The sequence below is a fragment of the Carassius carassius genome, chromosome 30 (genome assembly GCF_963082965.1).
Source record: "Carassius carassius chromosome 30, fCarCar2.1, whole genome shotgun sequence".
Lineage (NCBI taxonomy): Eukaryota > Metazoa > Chordata > Actinopteri > Cypriniformes > Cyprinidae > Carassius > Carassius carassius.
In genome coordinates this window covers 4,988,428-5,003,851 of record NC_081784.1, presented here as the reverse complement: position 1 = coordinate 5,003,851, position 15,424 = coordinate 4,988,428, and the positions used below count along the sequence as shown (strand labels likewise).

Genomic DNA, 15,424 nt, shown 5'->3' with positions numbered 1-15,424 from the left:
AATTGCAAATGCTTTAGTACATGTCTCAAGTGACTCTGTGCTTTTTTTCAAATGATTATGTACAAGTAGCTACAGTTAGCACAATGAGCCCACATTTAGCACATTTTCCAAATAAATAGATCTTGCTGATCTAAACTGATTAGTTGATTTTTCAGTGAAATGGTTACTCTCTCCAAAACATATCAGCATGGTTTCATTGTGTAAGTCATCATATGCACAATTGTCTGTTCAACTGTCAAAATTAGTCAAAGATATAATACCATGAAAGAATTTCTTGGAACATTTGATAAATTTATGACAGTACTTGACAATCAATCAGCTTGGAGGTGGAGGGTGTATGAGCATCAGGCTCAAGACCAGAGGGCCCTGCTGCATGCAATGGATGCTGCATGTGAGGACATCACAGGGGATCAATGTAGGGGATGGTTGAGACATTCACGCCGTTTCTTCCCTCGCTGCATCGCAAGAGAAAATATCCGTTGCGATGTGGATGAGAATTTATGGCCTAACAGAGAGCAGCGCGTCGATGGCCAGGAGGATGAGGATGGTGGCCAGGAAAGAGAGGGTGACAATGGCGACCACTGAAAATATTACTGTACTATAGTTCTGAAACTTTATTTACAGTATGGTAGGCTAGAGTTTTTTTTGTTTTTTGTTTGTGTTTATAACTGTTCACATTTACAGAATCCTGTATATGTTTTCTTTTCACAGTATGTTCTCTAATGTTAACATTTCTTTGTACGAATAAAAATGTTTACAGTTTCCTTGAGTATGAGTGGTTTATTGGAGGCTGATTTTACTGTAAAATCTTTTAGTTTTATTCATAGTGGTATTCTGCTGCTAGACCTGTGCCTCAGTGACAAAACGTCTAAGCATTTTGACTTGCAGTGCTTAAACAATGCCAAAGGTATAATGCATTTTGGGGGCATTGACTATTTATATGAGAAGGATATTTAGTTTTGACACATGGATAAACTGTTTTGGGAGAGATATGAGCTTTTGCAGGGGATCCATGGTGTTGTGCTAAACCATCCAGGTTATTTTGACAAAAGCACTAAATTAATGCACATGTGCCAAGGCAATTGAGAAGGATCTGTGCTATTTTGACTGTACTGACCTTTTATATGGGAAAGGAATCTGCTTTTGAAGCATGGAAGAAGAGTTTGGGGAAAGATATTTGATTTTGCTAGTGAGCTATAATGTTGAGCAGAACTGTAAGACTGTTTGGCCAAATGACCTTATGGTTTTGAGAATGTCATCTCGGTTTCAAGAAATGAGCCAAACCAATCGAGAAAAACTGTAATATGGTAATCTTCAGTTGTTCCAAATAAATCAGCCTCCTATTCCAGTGTTGCTAATGTGGCCTAGTTTTTGTCATTTTGTGAGTATGGAGGAGTGTGTAATGTGCTTTACATTTAACGGTGGGTTAGTGGAGCGGAGCTGTCAGTCGGGTGGAGCAGGCCACTGTGGGACAGACACGCTCAAAGATTTAGCAGCACATCATGTCACAGTTGACAAGAGAACAGGCATTCTTTAATGTTTTCACAGAGCAAGGAAAAAATGAAAGGTGAGGGAAAAAATAAACTGAGTGTGCTGGTAAGTGCTCACGGCTCTGTCAGAGAGAGAAGAAATGGAAAAGCAGGTAACACTTAAGAAGTTCCCTCAAAAAGTGAAAATTCTATTGTTAACTTGCCTGTTCACACTAAGAAAGATGACTATAAAGATAACTACATTACACCAATGCATGATAATATGGATTTAAAAAAGGTAACTGATATTTTCTCTTACAATTCAGACTTTTTTCTTAAAATTCTGCTATTAAACCCCTTATCATTCTGTTTATTTATTTATTTATTTATTTTTTATATTCACATCATGGAATAAAAAAGGTAATTGTAACATCTTATTAATACTAGTAAAAAACGTAATAACATTATGATTTTTGCCCTTGGTGTGAAGAGGCCTGCTCGATTTAGCTAGGTTTCTGCTACACAAGGTATTACATGTGGACTAGCTCATATAAATTTCAAATGGCAATTTTAATTGAAGAGATTTCAAACATGTGAGCCACTGTCCACAAGAGAATTTAGCTCAGTTGAAGCTTTGTGAACACCACACGCTCCAGTCAGAATATAAATCTGTCCAAGTCCAGAATATTTTTAAGAAGCATACATTTGTGTGAGCAGAAATACAGAAAAAACAGCAATTTCAAATATGTTGTCTATTTTAATATATATATTTAATTTATTCCTGTGATGCAAAGATTAATTTTCAGCTTCATTACTCCAGTCTTCAGTGTCACATGATCCTTTAGAAATCATTCTAATATGCTGATTTGCTGCTCAAGAAACATTTCTTATTATTATCAGTGTTGAAAAACCAGATGTACTGCTTACTGTAATACTTTGTGGGAAACATTTCTATTCTTTTCTAATCTATTTTTTCAGGATTCTTTGATGAACAGAAAGTTCAAACGAAAAGCATATTTTTTAAAATAGAAATCTCTTGTAAAATAATAAGCAAGGTTAGTGAGCTAGGTAAAAAAAAAAAGTGTAAGTGAGCACAATTATTTCTTGTGCCATAATATAATTTTTCCAAAAACTCTGAGAATATCAATTTACTATAAACTAAACAATATTATTATAAGTAATTAATAACACAATAAATACTTTTTCAATTATATTCAAAATATCATTTCTAATATTATAAAATTAGCTTTTTTAAGAAAAAAGGTTTTAAATGTTTAAAAGGTCATTTCTATTAGATGTGATCAAACACAATATATAATTTTAGACAAATAACAACATTTCTGTGAAACATGTATATACACTAAAAGGCACTTTTACTAATATTGGTTTAGATCTAGAATTAGTTTAATCTGTTGTATAAAAAGAGACATGCGATGTGAAAAATCCTTTTATGTTTTGCTCTGTATGACAGTTGGCTGGCAGCCACCCACACTATTACGAAAGGTGCAGTGAGTCGAAATACTAAAACATTTCTGACCCCCAGTAAAAAAGTCTGTAGCTGAACTTGTCCAACAAAAAACCTCTTTAATGACCTGAACAAGAATTTGTTTTGCTCTGTTCACACACTAAACTGTTATAACAGACCACCGGTGACCATAGTGCTGCTTTGATCCCCACACTGTTCCTCTAAATGCTGTTCAGATCATTTACACCACAGCTATTATGAATATATATGGAGTTGAATACAGTAGATATCACATTGAATTCCTTTTTATGTTTTACTCTAAAAACTGAAGCACAAACAAGACCTTATTAAGGGTTATACTCTGCATTCAAAAACCCTGAAGTACAGGCTACAAATACAGTCAATATCTCACACATCTTCTAATCAGTTAACAGCAACAAACAAACAGCTATCTAACTGAATCTCTGAGAAACAGGTCATAATGATTTTCTGGATGTGAAATTATTTAAGAGGAAACAAAGATAGATAGATTAGATAGATAGATAGATAGATAGATAGATAGATAGATAGATAGATAGATAGATAGATAGATAGATAGATAGATAGATAGATAGATAGATAGATAGATAGATAGATAGATAGATAGATAGATTGATAGGTAGGTAGGTAGGTAGGTAGGTAGCTATAAAATGCATGGTTTACTGATAAATAATAATTTTTTATTTCAAATTTAGCTGTATTATATATACAGGCAAGCAGAGAAATTTGCCTGAGCCATGTGGTATTTTTTTCTTGATAGGTGACATGGTGTTGAAGCGATATAAAGAGATTCTATAAAGAAACAGAACATCATGATTCTATAAAGACAAGGAACATTGTGATTATTATATAATGTCCTCAGTGTCCTACATTCTTAAAGACCTCACAGTGAAGGAGAAAATTATTCAAAAACACACACACAATGCCTCAAGGGCTGTTGTCACAATTACTCAGTGTGAGAAATTAATGAATGCATGGACTCGTGTGCCACAACCTGGTTAAGCCATCTCAGAGGCACATCTGAATACACATTCAACAAATCGAATCATTAGAATCACGGGAATAAAAATCTGAATGTACATAAAAACACACGTATGAAAACATAAACATGTTTGAATATATACATTTTATTATAGGCAAGGGTGCACTTATTTAAACCATAACATCCAGTGAAATCTCTCTTAATGTCCTCATTAGTATTTGATAATACTAATAAAATGTGTAGCAGAGAGTTTAAAAAGATACTGACACTGAACAGGCCGCTTCTAAAAGGGGGGAAAACACAACCATGTCAAGTAAAGTTGATTTATTTAGAACGTTTCTGCATGCAGTTTATAAGTAAATTTTAATGGCACAGAATTAAGTACTTAACCCTGTGATAAAATTTTAAACTAACCTAAAACATCATCAACAAAAGCAACAGTGCAAAAAAAACACAGGTATTACCAAATAACATCAAGCATTTTAAAGTTAGGTAGAAATAAATTATCCATTATTTTATGTTTTTGATTAAAGAAAAATTCAGTAGTGTTTAACGTTCAGTTATGCTGCAGACTTTATGCTGTAAATTGTAATTGTAGCTAGCCTATATGCTATATGCTACAATGAATGAAGTTGTTTTCACAATAGGAATTTGCACTAGTTGCATATAAAAGTTCATTGAACACATTATTATAATTACTTTTAATGTAATTGAATGTATATTATCTGGTATATTATTTATGATGTCATTGTTGTCCGATTTTATTGAAATGTAACCTTAAAGGGTTTAAAAGGCTTTAATCTTCTAACATCTAAGTAGATAGATGCTGTACTTGCATGTCTAGCTGCCTGGGGGTGTTTCCAACATGCTCGCTGAGTGAACTGATTTTTCTTAAAGAAACTCTGCTTTGCTGTGGTCGCAAGTTCCTATTGTCCTAACGAATCCATAGTTCTAACGATTATTTCCAAACATCATCTCAAACTTGTGTGGTTCGAACTACAGCTCTCGATCTGTGAAGCATAAAGCTAAAGTAATCATGCACTTAAGCAAAATAAGCAAGCTAACATGTAGTGCTTTGTCATTTATGAATGTTCTAACAAATGTGGTTTAAACGACAGAAGTGCATAAAGTTCTGTTTTCAGGAAACAATAGTGACTAGCTAGTTTATTTTTCAACAATTCATCATATTAAGCATCGAATGACGTTTTTATTCAGGACATGCACCATGTCATCGTAATATAGTGCATTCATATGTTCCAGTATTTTATGATTTTCATTTTCCTGATTCTATGAGAGTGATGTTGTAGATGCATGGACGAATGACCCAGTTTCCAGAGACATGAGTCAGATGAGGATGTGAGGGCAAAAGACTCTTTTCTAGGTAATCACTGAAAGCACACAGCATATAGTTTAATCATCAAGGGGGGTTCACATAAGGTCATCAAAAATAGATATTCTTTCACATTAATTTTCATTAATTCAAATGCTGAAAAAAAAAACCATCATACAATTTTCACTCTGAAATTGCAAGTAAAATTCACAAATAATTACAAAGTTAAATGTGACATTTTGAAGTTGTAAATCATGCTCCAAAAATATTTGCTCTATTTTTAAGGTGCAAAAATTACAATTCTGTCATCATTTACTCACCCTTATGTAATTCCAAACCTGTATTACTTGCTCTTTTCTATACAGCAAAGATATAGGTACTGCAGCTGACAAAAAAATAGCATATTAATTCATATTTCTAGTCTTCTCAAGCCATATGATGCGAGGAAGAGACTAAAATGTAAATGATTAATCACCACAATCTACAATGAGAAGTGCGAGAAGTCATTGAGCTGTACTGAGAAGAGCCTCTTAGGAAACACATTTCCATGTCAAAGATTAAAGTTTCAACTGCAAGCTGCTGAAATAATTGTACAGTTTGTCAATATTCAGGTTCTTATACTGCATGTGAATCCACAATTCTATGAGGATTTAATCATAAGCTTTACATAAACAAGGAGAGTCGTTAAAAAATGGGTCAACTGCATTATGGCAGTGTTCAAAAGCATATACTACAATCTTATATTTGCACATGATTCATGAAGTATGTCAGAAGTTTGGACACATATTAAGATGATTTCTAAAAGATCATATAACATTGAAGAATGGAGTAATGGCTGTTGAAAATGTAGCTTTGATGTCACAGAAAAAAAATAGAAAATATATTCAAATAGAAAACATTATTTTTAATTGTAATAATATTTCACTTTTTTTCTGTATTTTGAGCAAAGGAATGCAGCCTTAGTAAGCATAAGAGACTTTTTTCAAAAACATTTTTAAATAAATCTCTAGCTATACTTTATATAAAGGACTAAAAACCTTTTGTCTCAGTCTTGCCTGAAGCAAGTGAACGTGATGTTAAATCTGACATGTAATGAGTGGTGAATCATCTGAACCAGCCTTCATGGCTAAGCGGCAGGGGCATTATTAATCAAGATGATCCCCAATCACCTGTGCTTCATTTGCATGTTTGTAATTAAGGGAGCAAAAGCATCACCTCTTTGGCTGTCTGAGGTTGCTCTAATTACCTAGGCAGCATAAAATGGTCACAGCTAGGTTTTTACAGCTTAAAATATTGTTGAAATGTATTTTTAAATATGAATAATTCCAACATTAGAGGAAGTGTTTGTAGAGATTTTTTGCTTTAATTTTAAAGTCTGATTCTTCTTCAGCAGTGGCAGATAAAACTGAGTAACAATCATAAGATCCTCACTTATAATAAAAAAGGACTCAGATTTTATCTTTCTGTTTTATTTACTTCATTTTTTTTCTGTTTTACTGTAATAGCCTATTTCCTTCTCTCTGGCCCTTGAATTAAATATGAAAGTTCATAACCTTTTCATAACTAATGGAGGTTGATTTGCTTTAGCTGATTTATGTTGTCTGTCTCATATCGGTGCATTAAATATGGAGCAACCGTACAATACAAAACATAACCGTTACTATCATAATTTACTTAACAGCATATTAACGTAGGCTACATATCTTTACTGTTAGTGTTCATAACAGCACATTAAATGCTGAATATTACACTTACTGCCATTAGGGTACATAACAGCACATTGAATATTGAACATCACAATCACTGTGATTAGTCTTCATAACAGCGCATGCATTAAATACTAAACATTACCATTCCAATCATAAGCATCTTTACGGCATTACATCACTATTAGTTTTCATATAAGCATATAAAATACTGAATGTTGCCATTACGCCACAAGTTTTCAAAACAACATAGATAATGAGCATCACCATTACTGTGATTGTTTATAACGGTGCATTAATAGGCTACTGGACAACACCATTCAGTCTTCGTATAAACACATAAAATACTGAATAAAGCCGCCATAAGTTTTCAAAACAACACATTAGGTTTTATACTGAGCTTCATCTCCACTATTATTAGTTTTTTTGTCTCACAGCACATTAAATACTGATCATCGCCATTCTTTTTCAAAACAGTGCAGCAAACACAATGCAGAACATCACTTTACAGGTTCATGTTCATCAGTCACTGGCAGGTTGATGTTGAAAACCAAAGTCCACAAGTACATAAAGAACAAACATGCCAGCAAAAATAGTCACAAACATAAAATACTTTACATATAAAAACCAGAATCAAGCAAAACAAAACAAAAAAAACTCTAGGCTGCTTCAAATTATTAAGACGTTATATTATCCAATAACCACCATTGATTCAGAAAAAAAAGAAGCCAAAGATGTAATTTTTCTTAGTTCTATAGGTGCCCCCCCCCCCCTCTCTCTGCACATTAAATGCACATCATCGCCCTTCTTGTCAGAAGTTTTCAAAACAGCGCAGTAAAGCAGAGCCTATCACCGTCACGTGATGTGATTAGTGTTCATAACAGAGCGCTACACACTCGATCTGCGTTCACTGAGCAGTGCCAGTCAATCATAGGAAACACTGGAAGGTCTCTGGTGAAACTTTCACGCTTATTTCAAGATGTAGGTGACATTTTTCTTCTGAGACGAATTCAACCTAAGTGACATACTGAACTACAATCACTGTCACATCGACTGCACTGATTGATTCTGGACGGCTGCTGAATCGGGTCACTGACCATCAGGCGTTTCAGTCACCATGCTGGACATTCACTTAGAAAGGAAATGAATTATTTTAATCAAACATCGCTTGAGACTAACCTTGAGGACTATGATTATATCTTCGCCGATGAGACTTTTAAACTCCTGACGTTCACCATCGGATCTATCGGTGTCCTGGGCTTCTGTAATAATATCATCGTCATTATTCTCTACTACAGGTTCAAGAGACTCCGAACACCAACTAATTTGTTAATAGTGAATATAAGTGTCAGCGATCTGCTGGTGTCAGTCACTGGGGTTAATTTCACATTCGTCTCGTGCGTGAAGAGAAGATGGATCTTTAATTCTGCCACATGTGTTTGGGATGGATTCAGCAACAGTTTATTCGGTCAGTTCTTACTTTAGTCCCGCTTGTATCGATAGAGTCTCCCGGATAAGTCTGATTCAAAGAATTCAGTAAGAGTTCAAACAAAGTCAATATTCGTTTTTCCTCTTAAATGTTTACTTACACAGATCAAGAAATACACATTTCTTTAATGGTCTAATGGTGTTTGGTCATTGTCGTCAATTCGTTTTTGTATTGTAGGCTATTTTATTTATCTATTATCTGTAAACCTAGTCATTTTTACACGTGTTCTCAGTCAGTTGTCATTGAAATTGTATAATTGCATATGAGTAGAATTTATTAGCGACGCTAGGCAATATCCAGCGACTACTAAATTGCTTTTAATAATTTTGATTAAACAATTAAATGTCTGTTGTCTGCCATTATGTCCCCAAAAATGCCGAGATCAAACGCCCTTGCCTGGAAGTATTCAGCGGTAGCCTGTATATAATAAAACATCCTGCAAAAGTGCCTGCATTGTTCACATGTAAGAGCATCCTAGAGCACTATAAAATGATTTTGGATAGCATTAGGCCTACTCAAAACATTTGGTCTTGGGTGGACGATAAGTTTTGAATTTTGGGATCTGACGTTTGATTATACTTTTGGAATCTTTGTAAATCAACGGTTTAAATATTGTGGAGAAACCTTTTTAAATCCTAGAAGTGGCATGTGATTTTAGATTTTAGAGTCTTCGTCTCAGGATGAAAAGTCTATTTTAACAAACAAACAAAAATCATTTTTTCTTTCCTACAGCAAATGATCTTATATGATCATCGTCTTATTCATTTAGTGCAGTCTTATTCAAGTTATTTAGAGCATATAGCAAATTTTCTAAAGGAAATTAGTGGTTTCCTTATCTAAATTAAATCAGATACCTTCACAGTCTTAAGAACATTTACAACATAAGGCAAGACATAGCTCCCAAGTATACAACTATGACACATTTATAGAAATAAAAGTCCATCGGGCGCAGGGAAAGATAGAGTCAAATGGAGTCAGATAATGACACTTTAATGCACCAGAAATATCCTGCAGAATATCGAGCATCTGTGAAAGGATTTGCTTTGAGGAGAATACATAATCCAATCTATCTATTAATTTCAGGTCAACTATATATCTATCTATCTATCTATCTATCTATCTATCTATCTATCTATCTATCTATCTATCTATCTATCTATTAATTTCAAGTCAACTATATGTCTTTTTATTTCTCTTCCTGTTTTTTAAGGCATCGTGTCCATCATGACTCTCTCCGGTCTGGCGTATGAGCGCTACATCCGTGTGGTTCATGCCAAGGTCATTGACTTCCCCTGGGCCTGGAGGGCCATCACACACATCTGGCTGTACTCTTTGGCCTGGACTGGAGCTCCTCTCCTGGGATGGAACCGCTACACGCTAGAAGTCCATCAGTTAGGCTGCTCTCTTGACTGGGCTTCCAAAGATCCCAACGACGCTTCCTTCATTCTCTTCTTCCTCCTCGGATGCTTCTTTGTTCCTGTAGGCGTCATGGCCTACTGTTATGGAAACATCTTGTACACTGTGAAAATGGTAAGGCGTACAGGTGTAATGCAGTTTTCTTTCTTTGAATTATGTATGCAACCGTGTGTAATTTTCTCATTGGCTTTGTCTGGTTGCGTCAAATATGTATTTATATATCAAATATATATTCAAGACTATCCAGTACCAACTTTTTCCTTCCTCTTCTAGTTCAGATTATCAGTGGTTACATAAGCATGTATATTTCATATGAAATAGACTAAAGTCAGGGTGTCACATGCTGTATATGTGAAGTGCACACTTGCCAGTGTAGAAACCGTGAGGATGCTGCTTACAGACAGCAAGACAGATCCCTAGAGTTTAAAAAATGTTGAACATATTTATTTGTACATATATATAGTATAGTGTTATATCTTTTCAAAAGAAATGACCTGCTAAGCCAATTTTATTTAAAATTAATTATAGTATTGACCCTTGGCCTCTCTAAAAAATTTTCTCAAAACTGCTTGTCATCTCATTTCCAACCTGTGATTTGCATATGACAACTTACACTTTCTTTCTCTCTTTAACCCTCATCATTCTCTCTTGTTCTTTTATTTTATTTGTTCACTGTCAAGCTGCTGTGATTTAGCAGTGCAGAGGTGCTGACATGCTGCTGTATGAGGGGATCTATCCAATAAAAGTTGTATTGTCTGAAAGTGCCTTCAGTACATAAGCAGAGACGGTGATTGTGCATGTAAATAGCTTGTGGGTTTCATCAGCACAGCTCCTGTGCATCAGATTTTTTCAGTGTCCCATCCAGATGCTGGAGAGCATGACTGCTCTAACAAGAAGTGATTTTGTGCTTACCACAGACTGAAGTGTGAAGTCTTTACTGTTAGTTTTGTGTAGAAAGACTGCTTTGATTAAATTATTTGTAGGTTAATTCCACTGAAAAGCATTCTGCCCACAACAGCATCACTGAACCAATGGCGTGTGTTTGGAGGCGGGACTGTCTGTTTTTCTGACCAATAGCAGGGTGGGAGAGTTTGTTAATGGTGCAGAAATGTCTCACTTCACCTTTAAGCAGTTTATGTGTACCTTTGCTTCTGGGTTTGTATTTAAAACTTTCCTAAATATTTTAAACATAAAGAAATAACTATGGTATTTTGACAGATATGATTAATATGACGTACTTGCCTAAAACTCCAGTCATTCTGTGGCTTAAAAAATTCTTATTTAATTCAATTCAATCCATTGCTATCTACTGCACTGCAATATACACTATCGTTTAAAGGTTTAGGAACAGTACGTTTTTGTTTATTTTTTTTTAAAGAAATGAATGCTTCAATTTAGCAAAGATATTATTAATCAGAAGTCTATTATAATAATCAGCAAATCGGGATATTCAAATGATTTCTGAAGGATCATGTGACACTGAAGACTGGAGTAATGATGCCGAGAAATTAAACGTTGCATTACATGAATAAATTATATTTTAATATATTTATATACAGAGAACAGTTATTTTAAATTGTAATATTTCACAAAAAAAGCAGAAAGCAAGTAAACACTACTAAAGGTGAAATCTGCGAGGCACAAATACAGACTATAGAATAGAATAAATACATAAATTAATCAGGAAATCAATAAATGCATTAATGATTCGGTCAATCAATAAGCACATGAATGAATTAGGGAATCAATAAATGCATGAATGAATTAGTGAACCAATTCAGTCACGAATAAATCAGTAAAAAGGATAGTTTTTCAAACTGAGACATTACATAGAATTGTACACATACTGTATATACATATATTTTTACAACATTTTAAAGCACGTATTCTACCACATGACAGTTTAATATTAACTAGTGAAAGAAAAATGTGTTTAAATGTGGCCAGTCAAATGATTTAACATACGCTCCCGCATATGAGATTGACTTTACTGGGTTTGGAATGATTTCAGGAGAAAGCGTAGACCAGCTGTTCACATCAACACCATTGTGCCCCCAGGTGGTGACCCAGTTCTGTGTTAGTTACAGAATGCCTGAGAGATGCTTAGTCAAACTCTAATTTTATCAAGTATCTGTGTAATGATAATGCCCTTGAAAATCATAACAAGTGTTGTCTGACTTTGGGTACTAGACCTCTCCTTAAATATGAAGAGGTCAAACAGCGGATTAATGAGTAACTCCAAATGTCACAAAAAGCTTATGGACATAAATTTAATATAAACCGACTTTATGAAGAAGTGAGTTGCTGTTTTTGTCACTCTTCTGATGAAGATGTCTTTCATTTGTTTGTCAGAGTACACACACAGAGAAAGTTTGGTCAGATTATTTTTAATATTCATCCAATGCATTTTGTGAGTGACTTTTCTTTCTGTTTTACAGGTGTTTTCTTTGGATTGTTTGACTGCTCGAAAGAGAATCTAGGAAAATATCTCTTGATTAATAGTGTTTCCTGCTAGCTAGATTTCCCTGTCTCTAAACCTCTCTTTTCTTTATTCATGTTTTTTTGTTTTGTTTTTTTTTGTTGTTGTCGTTGCTTTTTAAATGGCAATACATCCCTTATGAAAATGAACCATGGTTAACCAATTAACCAAAATAGGGTAAATAATGATAAACATGGTTGCTAGTTAAACCATGTTAACCACACATTGGCTACAAAGGCCATTTGTAGTAAAACTATGGTTATACAAAAAAAGTAATAAATAAATATGCAATGTTACTACACTTTTACTATAATACAACTTTCTTGAAGAAAATTTATATTTGTTTATGTTTATTTTTTTCTTAGTTTTCTTTTTATAACTTTACTGTAATGGTCTGTTGTTTAAATAAAAACAAAAAAAAACAGAAAAAAAGATTTGCGATACATGCCCAAAGTCCCCATCTGAATAATGATTCGCAAACCATCATTTTAATTTCTGAATCATTCGCAAAGTTTTGAAAAGCTCCCTTTCACCCATCACTATATGTGCTTTTTAAAATCATTACAAGCAATGTTGATTATCGAAAAATAATAGCTCTTTTTTTCATGTTTTTTTTTTTTTTTTTGCTACTGGATCGCTTGAACCGAATAATCGAAGTCACAAGTTTTTAAGAGAAAGATTCATTTCTGAAATAAGTGAAAAGGCATGATGTTTTCTAATAAAATATCAATATTTCCATTCTAAAGATATAACATTCAACCCAAATCTACAATCATATTGAGGTGAGGTAATTGGTTTACTGCTAACTAGTGAAAACACTCCATTAAAATGATGAGCTACAGCTAACATCTATGTTAGATGGAAACATTGTGTATTATGATCGAGTTCATAGCTTAATTCAATGTATTTTATATGACCTCCATCCAAAGCCAGTCTCCGTGGGAAAGTACATATCTTAATCATCAGGAACAGTATGTCCGATATCCATCTACAGTATAGCTATGTCAGCCTCGTTTGACTATGCCTTTTTCTATGAACGTACAAATAGATTGTGGATTCGTGGATATGGATGTATGAATTGGGATGTAAGTTTCATTGTGTGTATTAAATTGACGGATAATTAGTGTGGTGCTTGTGATTCTGTTCTATTCAATTCTATTCTTTTATTACTTTTTTTGTTCCCTAGAATAATTTTAAAAAATTCTGAAACTTTTGATAGCACCTTTTATTATGTTATAAAAACCTAACTTTAATGGGATTGCGATGTTATGTTTGCAGAATATCATCATTTTTTTTTCCCCTTTCTAGACATTTTAACTTTCCTTATAAACAGATTAAAAGAAAATGAGGGAAATTCTACCTCTTTAAAATAATTTGGTTAAAATTCCAATTTTATTTATTTACTTTAAATAACACAGTATTACGGATCCCAATACTACTGTCTTTACCATAACAAGTATTTTCTAAGTAAGATTTCTATGTCAAATGCTTTATTACATTGAGTCTCATTATCAAATTGGGCAGTATCTGAGAATTTGATTATTAAACAGATAATTTTTAATAATATACTAATTTGTGGACATGGACATGCAATACAATGTTCTTTAACAGATTGAGGAGTTTTATGACAGAATTTTTTTCTGATGTCTTCCTATAGCTGCGTTCTATCCAGGATCTGCAGACGGTTCAGACGATTAAGATCCTGCGATATGAGAAGAAAGTGGCGGCGATGTTTCTAATGATGATCACCTGTTTCCTGGTGTGCTGGACGCCCTATGCTGTGGTCTCCATGCTGGAGGCTTTTGGCCGGAAGAGTTTCATCTCCCCCACTTTTGCCATCATTCCCTCTCTCTTCGCCAAATCCAGCACTGCCTACAACCCCGTCATCTACGCCTTCATGAGCAGAAAGGTCAGCAGAAGTCACTCAGTTCAAATGGAAGGGAATTTAGTGAGGGTGGTTATTATATTATATAGGCAGGTCTGTGACATCACAATAGGACATACACAATACTTTAAAGTAGAAAAACTGAAATAGTGTTATTTCAATATATTTTTTTCACAGTGTATGTATATGAGACTTACTTACCCTGTTCTGATTGGTCAGTTTCGCAGGTGTATGTTACAGATGCTGTGTTCTCGTCTGGCCAGTGTGCAGCACAGCATTAAGGACCATCCCCTGGCCCGCATTGAACATCCTATACGGCCCATTGTGATGTCACAGAGCCGTCCCGACCGGCCGAAAAAGAGAGTGACCTTCAGCTCTTCCTCCATCGTATTCATCATCGCTAGCAATGACACTCATCATCTGGATATTACCTCCAAATGCAATGACGAACCAGACATAAACGTAATTCAAGTTCGACCGCTTTGACACTTGCTGCAGTCACATAAAAGAACGACGCTGGGGTTCATTAACATCACACTAATTTAATACTTATAACATACAGAAGATACAGAAACATCTTTTTTATAAATAAATATGGAAACAAGGATTTCTTTATTTTTGCAACATAAACTAACTTTTTTGTGTATCAAGACTTGTGTGAATTATATCAATTGTAACTATTTTATGAAAATGACTTGGAGTTGTTTATGATTTTCTCCATCATTTCAGACACTGAAACTTCACCCAGTTTCGTGAGCTGGTGAGATATCCGCAGCTTAGATTGCATAGTCTGTGAGCAGAATACATTAGTGAGTGTGCTCAGATAGATTAGGAACACAGTTTAGTGCAAGGACATTTGTCAAAACTGCAGCATCTCATACATAATGTCAGTCAGGTCTACAGCGCCCCCTGGAGGAAGCAAAGTGTGTGTCCTTAAAACAAGCCAAACGTAACTATTTCTAATAATCAATTTTTGATTAAAGGCTTTAACAAACCCTAAAATATTAAGCTTTGGTGAGTTTACCAAAAATTGCATTATTCTTGAGAAGATCTCTGTTTTTCGTTTTCTTTTATAGTGAATATAGATTTTTTTTAAATCCACTGAGGCGATGCACACTCTGAAAAACGACTTTTAATTTTTGGGTGAACTTTAAACTTTGTTTT

General features: G+C 34.3%; 1 protein-coding gene across 2 annotated transcripts; it reads left to right on the top strand.

The window, feature by feature from the left end:
* Nucleotides 1-7,918: 7,918 nt before the first annotated feature.
* LOC132110455 (opsin-3-like) lies at nucleotides 7,919-15,397 on the top strand. 2 transcript variants are annotated; one of them, XM_059517078.1, is made up of 4 exons: nucleotides 7,919-7,972; nucleotides 9,691-10,010; nucleotides 14,033-14,284; nucleotides 14,480-15,397. In XM_059517078.1, the coding sequence occupies exons 2-4, from the start codon at nucleotides 9,705-9,707 to the stop codon at nucleotides 14,744-14,746; spliced, it is 825 nt and encodes a 274-aa protein (XP_059373061.1). In that variant the 5' UTR covers nucleotides 7,919-7,972; nucleotides 9,691-9,704; the 3' UTR covers nucleotides 14,747-15,397. The 2 variants fall into 2 exon arrangements, with proteins under 2 accessions (XP_059373061.1, XP_059373059.1); XM_059517076.1 differs by having other exon boundaries at nucleotides 7,919-8,459.
* The last annotated feature ends 27 nt before the right edge of the window (nucleotides 15,398-15,424 follow it).